The 7,366-nt window shown below is 40.7% G+C and overlaps 1 protein-coding gene across 1 annotated transcript; it reads left to right on the plus strand.

Annotated features, from left to right (window-relative positions):
* The first annotated feature begins 188 nt into the window (after positions 1-188).
* LOC114138653 (protein FAM53C-like) lies at positions 189-5,719 on the plus strand. The gene is made up of 5 exons (XM_028008036.1): positions 189-339; positions 1,885-2,135; positions 2,224-2,284; positions 2,362-3,182; positions 4,448-5,719. The coding sequence occupies exons 2-5, from the start codon at positions 2,052-2,054 to the stop codon at positions 4,700-4,702; spliced, it is 1,221 nt and encodes a 406-aa protein (XP_027863837.1). The 5' UTR covers positions 189-339; positions 1,885-2,051; the 3' UTR covers positions 4,703-5,719.
* Positions 5,720-7,366: the final 1,647 nt, after the last annotated feature.

Below are 7,366 nucleotides of genomic sequence, written 5' to 3' on the forward strand. Positions count from 1 at the left end.
AAGAAAACAGAGAGATTTCGAGTAAGTTTAAAAATTGTTCTGTACCTTTAATTCGAACGGTATAACTTTTGAGTTGTTAGGGGCCGACGTGTAAAAACGCTGTAGCATGCAAACACTACTTTTGTTATGTTTGTTACTCTAAAAATACCAAACGTAATGTGTAATCAGAATAATCGTGTGCTACATTTTGCTTCATTAGTTTGCTAAAAGTCATTTTGGTGAAACATTGTCCTGATACGTTTTTTTGCATTGGTATCGCCCAAAGGCTATAAATACTCTGCGACTCAGTCGCTCGCTTGGCGGTGCGGGTTTCGGTTGCTAAGGAACCACAGAAAGCAGGTAATGCATCAGGTCAGCTGTAGCTTGCTAGCTCTTAGAGCGGCTGCGTGACCGAGTTATGAGCCGGTAAATTCAGGAACAGCGTGTTTTCACAGTCTTTGTAAACTATGTCAGCGAATGAACGGTTCTCTGTTGGTAGTAAATGGTGGAGGTGGAAGAAATGACACCAGTCATTGAAGTTGGCACACTTGTTATCCTATAAGCTTGCTAACGTAACCGGCTAATAACTTGATGTCTCACGGTCTGCATCGTGTTAAGCTAGCTTGCTGCCCAGCTACAATGTGTAGTAGATTTACCCAGAAAAAAAAAATCTATCAACTGCATAAAGTCTATACTGCAGTTCGTATCAGAGATCGATTTTAGCAATCGGATCCGTTTTTCTTAAGAAATGAGCGACCTGCGCCACCACGTTAAAAAGCTGATATCCCTGGATATTATTAAACACCCCAAATTACATTTACGTATGAAGTATCTTTTTAATTCTTCTACACATCTATCACGATTTTAAACACACGCTGTTGTTGTTAAGTGTATGTTCAAACTTGCTGATCTAATGAATTATGTGCTAACTTTAAATTAGCTGATGATTGCTTGCAGCAATGTCTTTTTTGTCGTTTTTTTCCCCAGAGCTGTTGCCACATGATTAGGTCTGGTGAAACCTTTTGACTTGTGGCATGTGGAACCAGGCTAGCAATGTAGCACCTAGGTTTGTCATGAGATGGCAGGCGGTGGAGGCCAAATTACAAAGTCAGCAGTGTTGTAAAGTTTCATTAGCCGTGAATGTCACTAAATGATTTAATTATGACTATGGAAGTTTAAAGTATTTACACAGAAACGGTTTATTCTGTCTCTGTTGGCACTAGTTTAGGCACTAAATGTACTTTAGCCTTTGCACTCTTAAAACACCAGGGTAAATGCTACAAGGCCATGCTTTATTTCAATTCAACTGCCATATTGTTTTTTTTTTAAATTTACTTTTAGTTTGAGAAGTTGCTTGAAGATTTGTCGAATTTCTGTTCTTGTGCCAACATAAGTTAATCTTTAGGAAAATAAGTTGTTTCATTGACACTCAGTGGCACACTATGACATATTTCGAATCTCTGTCCCATTCATTTTCTACAGTCTCCCCCCCCCCCTCCCCCCCATCCTTTCCTTTTTTGGATTCTCCCTCCCCCTTCCAAACTCTGCAGCACCACAACTCATTCTTAGATATCACTATTTTGAGTTCCTTGTTTTTTTTTTCTTTTGTTTTAATGGGCGTGCACGCTCTCTTTGATGGAATGTGAAGTACTCCTTTGTTCAGGGCCTCCTTGTGTCCCCGTGTGCTCTCTGCCTTTGTGAACATGAACTTCTCCCTTTTATGTGTGAAGTGAATGACGCAGCTCACAGATCCCAGCTTAGATTTTGTGCAGAAATATGCATTTGACATTCATGCATTCTTTTCCCCTCTGTGTGGGTTTATTAAGATATTGTTTAATTGCACGTTCTCTGTTGTAACTGTTCTGGTTAATGATTGTTCCAATCTATGATTCTCTGTCCCTTCAGGTGGCATAGACATGAGAATGGTATAGTTAGAAGGCTGGTCAGTCTGGCTGGTTGAGGTGTGGAGGGGACACCACAGACCACGCCAGAGTTCTGACTGAAAATTTTTTTTAAAAAATCTCTACCCTCGGTGGATCTGCCATCTCCATGCGTCTCCTTGGACTGCAATTATGGTTACACTTATCACAGAGCAGCTCTGTAAGCAGAGTTTAGAGGAACCTTATCACAAGGCTTTCACATTCAATGCCAGTGTGGTAAGTTGAGAAATAATGAACTCAAATGGCTTTGATGCAATTTAGTTGGGTATTGGTTTTGAAAGTTAAGTTGTTGCATTTGTTACAGTCTCTGCCTGCAGTGGGCTCAAGTCCAACCATTTCATGGAATTCTGGCAAAACAACGCAAGGTAAGTCAGAACAACATAGAAGATACGCTTTGACTGTTATGGTCACTAGTCTTATATCTTTGTTTTCTCACTATTAGAAGCCAGCTCAGACACACACCAGTCATGCAAAGCACATGTTTTGGCTGACTCGTGTGATCCTTGGCCCCGCTCGCGCTCTGGAGAGCCACTCCAGGGACTAGAGGTTTCCCTCACAAACAAATCCTTCCAAAGTTCCCCCCCACCACCTCCAAAACGCCACTGCCGCTCCCTCTCTGTTCCAGAGGACCTGTCCCAGTGCCGCTCCACTTGGCACCCAAGCGCATCAAAGGTCTGGACTCCAGTAAAACGGGGCTGCCACAGTCGAGGAGCATCTAGTTCAGGCTCTGGAGCCAGTTCTTTGCTTCTTTGTGGTCCCAGTTCTTCCTTCACCTCGTCCTCTTTACACTCATCATCTAGCCCTAACTTCTTTAGTTTAGCACTGTCTTCTGACTCTTCTTTGTCCTGTGGATTCCCATGGGATCCCTGTGACACGTTGAAAGGTGCTTGCTCTGCCTCTCTTGCTACACCTTCCTCTTGCTCCTCTTCACCAGCCCCTCTGGTTTCTCACTCTATCCTGCACCGTCGCTTCTCCCTTTCCCCCGTGCACATTCAGATAGCCTCTGTGGCGTCCTTGCACCCTCCGCCTTCCCCAGCTCATGTTCTGGCACACAGCTTTTCTGGCCCAGAGCATCCTTCCCTGTGTCCATCTCCCACTTCAGCTTGCAGTACCCCATCCTGCTCCCGGCGGGACCTGCACCCCGCACTGCCACGATGCCACTCGCAGCCCTGCGACATGCGCAAACCCCGGCTGAAGAGGCGCCATGACCCAGATGTCCTTCCTTGCTCCCGGCCAGGGCTGGACTTCAGCAAAATGACACAGGTGAGGAAAGCAGGGACGCTACTGAAAGATTGTTCTGTCAGCTTCTTTCTCTTGCTCAAACCAATTGGGAGCACAGTGCGTTTTGCATGTTTGAGGTCATTTTTACACACTTTAATGTATTTGGGGATTTCACTTGACATCAACACAAAGTAGTGCTTAATTGTGAAGTAGATTTATTTATTTTAGCTAATCCAAAAGGTGTGATGTGTGTACTTGCGCTGCTTTGTGGTACTATTGTGAAAGCAATAAAGAACTATTTATTACTCCATTTTTAGGAAAGTTCACAGCTGCGACTGCAGGTCACAGGAATCATAGTCTGACAAACATCCATTTGTTTTTCTCAAATGCTTCTCTAGGACATGAGTCATATAAAGATGTGTGATTTGTATCACTAAACTGCACACAGTAACTGTTAATCGACCCATAGTTTCTCATTCACAACCCATAAATTGCGATAAATATAATTTTTGAACTGTTTATAAAAGAGAATTTTTAAATTTTATTTTTCTGGGAATTTAGAACTTTTGGGACTCCATAATACCCAGATCAATGGCTGATTTGTTGAGTGAAATAAAACAAAGCGATGTGCAATTTAATAACATTCAAGAGGAAAAAAATATTTGGGTTATTTTGTAAAGATTGTATTGCTGCTTGTACAACAGCAGTCAAAAAGATGAGTGAGTGTACATGTTTTAGGCATTAGGCTCAGACATGGAGTGTGTAAATTAAGCTCATATTAGGCCTTTGTCAAAGTGCTGACTGAAAATTTTCAGATTGGAAAAGCTGGACTCCAATAAAAATCCTATAGTCTCTAAGCAAACTATTTCAGATAAAAGAAAATAAAAAAAGAACGCTGACAATGCAGCACCCAGCGATCTGTCTGGGCCTGTTATAGTCAGAAGCGTTGATGCTTTTAAAACTATTTATGACTGACATCCAGTAATCTGCACACCCAGCATGCCACCATCTTGTTTCTCACAGGGACGCTACATTCAGGTGCATTATTTCCTCTCTCACCTGATGGACAATAGTTGATAGGTTTGCAGTTGCACCAAACTCTACTTGATCAAATAGTGCTTCAGCAAAGCTCGTGAAAATATTTTATAACCCAACCGTCTCTCTAACTATATGCCGGACTTATCTGTGGTGTTCTTTGGTCCTCATAGAACAACATTTAAATACACAGGCTTTTTAGTTTTCTGTTGTTCACCTCTGTTTGTGAGAATTTGTCTGGTGATTTTGTGAACCTTCTTTCTCCTGTGCAGATGGGTAATTGCGAGAGCCTGGTGGGTGGAACAGGTGGTGGCATATTTCCAGTGTCTTCTCAATCCGAGCAGCGCTTGGCCTTCTCCCCTGCTGAATTCCTGGGAAGAACCAGCATCGGTCCGCTGAGTGAAAGTGAAGAAGAAGAAGAGGAGGAGGAAGAAGAGTGTGAAAGAACTGTTTTAGCTGTTGGAAAAAAATTTATTTTTGAAAGAGACTGTACAGATTTGGACTTGAGCCTCATAGAAGAAAACTGACCATTAATTGGTGCTTACAGTAACTACTGTGTTCATAACCATGTAAAGCACACATGTTGGCTTCTGGCAGAGCCTTTTGGGAACAACCTACTCTTACTGTCCTGAGTTAATGATTAAGAGCTAGGGAAGTTGGAGCCAATTTCCAGTTACATTGCAGTGATTGTGTGTCAACTCGCTTCTCAGACTTTCACAAAAAAAAAAAATTAGTGCCTGCCTGTTCAGCCCTCCTTATGGGAAAAGCGCATGAGCAAATAAGCAGTTTTTCATGTGAGCAGCACACTTTTAACCATTTTGAATCAACATTAGTCTTAATGTTATTCACCACATCTCAGTTGTCTTTCACAGCCTGATTGACGCTGCACCTGGAAGTGAACAAAAATGTTCTGCTTGGATCTGAATGATGCGCACAAGCCGTTTTGATGTTACTATGTGCATAAAAAAAAAATCCATATCTTAGTGCTCTCCTGTATATTTAACAGGAAACATTCCAGAATCCACTGTACCTTTTTTAATTCCCTGCTAAAATGCATCGGTTTTCAGCTTGTGCTCTTAAAATATGTTTGCTACAAAGGGAACTTTCTATTGTAATTGCTTAACTGATGAATAAGCAAGCCCCCCTCATCAAGAGTAATAATGATTATACTGTTAACCATGCCTTAAACCTAAAATACAGAGTCCTTGGTGCTCTGGACCCCTTTTTTCACAGCCAGACACATTTATGGTCTCTGTTTGCACTGATTTGGATATTTTTGAATGCCTGGCACATAAACTACAATAGCTAACTGAATAACTGAATCAGTGCTGCAGGTGGACTCCCTGTGGCACTCCATAATGTACTGTACTGCGGTGAAAGTGAGTGCACGTTTCCCCACCATTCCTGAGTGTATGTGACCAAGGCTTGGAGTAATGCAGATGATTTGGTGGCCTTTGAGAAATTATCTTTCATGTTTTCAGGTGGGAAAAAAAACTCCTCTTGCACAATGTATGTATGAATAAAATTTAATATTTTTTTTCAAAGTTTTTTTTTGAAAAACTTTAGTTTTGTCTTCCAGTCAGCCATTAGAGCAAGGTACGATATGATCATTTGTGCCATCTAGTGGCTAAATTAAGTCTAGTCCAGGGTCAGTCCTGTAACCTTCAGATGTGTCCCTTCCTTGTCCTACGTGCTTGAATTAAATGGAAAAACTGCCTCACTACTAGTGTGCAGTATGGCCCTACAGAGCTCTGCTGGTGAGCTAATATTGGATCCAGGTGTGCTGAAGCAGAGAGACTTCTAAAAGTTGCAGGAGACTGGCTCTTGACAAGTGCAGTTTGACACCACCATTGGTAGTTTACAGATCCACGAGTGTCTTTGAAGTTGTGTTGCTTGTTTAAGTTAATATTTGAAACAGGTGTTTTACCTCAGTAGATAAAAAGACTGTTATTGACTGAGACCCTTATGTATTGATAAGATTCTTACTTGACAAAAAGTACCTGTTACTTTAATTTAGATTAAATTTGTTATTCCCACTTCTACTAAAATAGAACAGCTAAATATTAGCTTCCAAAACAGCTGAACTTCAGCTCATTGTAAAAGGGGAAATGTATGGAGTGGACGACCAAAGCAGCGTCATTCTGCACTCCACAAAGGCAAAGAAAACTTTGGTCACTCCAGGAATTTCTATTGCATTCTCCATAAAGGACTTTTAAGCACAAGGATGGCATGGCAGAAAGACTTGAACGGTTTGGAAACCATAGTTTATAAAGTCCTTGGTACACTTTGATGCAGCTAACAAGCTATGCCAAGCATAAATACAGAGGAGCATCAAGCAGGTTCACTTTGTAGAGATGAAATTTAAAAAAGACTTCTTTTAAAATCAGAGCAACGTGAAATTACAGAGGCAGTTTTTTAAGGAATGTAGCAATGGGCAAGCCTTTTATTTCTGCGCTCAAGAATAGGAGATTTAATGACTCACATTTGTCTCAAGCCACAGTTGTCTTGATGCCAGAAAAGCATGAAAAAAAACTTCACAGATGGATACACTGTATATATAAGATATACAGTACAGACCAAAAGTTTGGACACACCTTCTCATTGAATTCAATGAGAAATGTGTCCAAACTTTTGGTCTGTACTGTATATAAATTATTAATCCAATATTTTGCTATGGCAGAAAAACATTGGTTTCCTAAATCTAAATTAATAAGTTAATTTGAATGACAAATATGTCAAAATGGATAATGTTAGAGAAATTAAATCTATTGTTTATACTACAGTAGCTTATTGCAGTAAACAAGAGGTGGAGTACCCTGGACAAGCACACAAAGACCAAAAGGATAAACAACTATTCATGTACATATTCATATCTAAAGTCAGTTTAGAGACCAATAAACCTGACAGTCATGTTTTTGGACTGTGGGAGGAAGATGGAGTACAGGGAGAGTACTCAAACTCTATGTAGAAAGCTCTTAGACCAAAAGCTTTCTCTCTGCAATGCAGTAGAGCACAACTGTGCCAAAACTTTTTCACTGATCAGCTCTAAGAGATGAAATGCAATTACATTCCAGTTTAGTTGGTAAATTGCCCAGTGAGCCTTGTGATATATTACATGTCACCTTCAATAGCCTAATTTAAAATTTAGACATTTTTACGAAATACAGTAGACGGCAAAATGGTCCAGCTCT

This window comes from Xiphophorus couchianus, chromosome 23 (genome assembly GCF_001444195.1).
Source record: "Xiphophorus couchianus chromosome 23, X_couchianus-1.0, whole genome shotgun sequence".
NCBI lineage: Eukaryota > Metazoa > Chordata > Actinopteri > Cyprinodontiformes > Poeciliidae > Xiphophorus > Xiphophorus couchianus.

What these genes read in the sequence shown, in the direction of transcription:
- LOC114138653 (XM_028008036.1), top strand. Translation starts at nt 2,052, where the DNA reads ATGGTTACACTTATCACAGAGCAGCTCTGTAAGCAGAGTTTAGAGGAA. An exon ending in TCACATTCAATGCCAGTGTG is followed by an intron (nt 2,136 to 2,223) that starts GTAAGTTGAGAA and finishes CATTTGTTACAG; the next exon opens with TCTCTGCCTGCAGTGGGCTC. An exon ending in ACTTCAGCAAAATGACACAG is followed by an intron (nt 3,183 to 4,447) that starts GTGAGGAAAGCA and finishes TCTCCTGTGCAG; the next exon opens with ATGGGTAATTGCGAGAGCCT.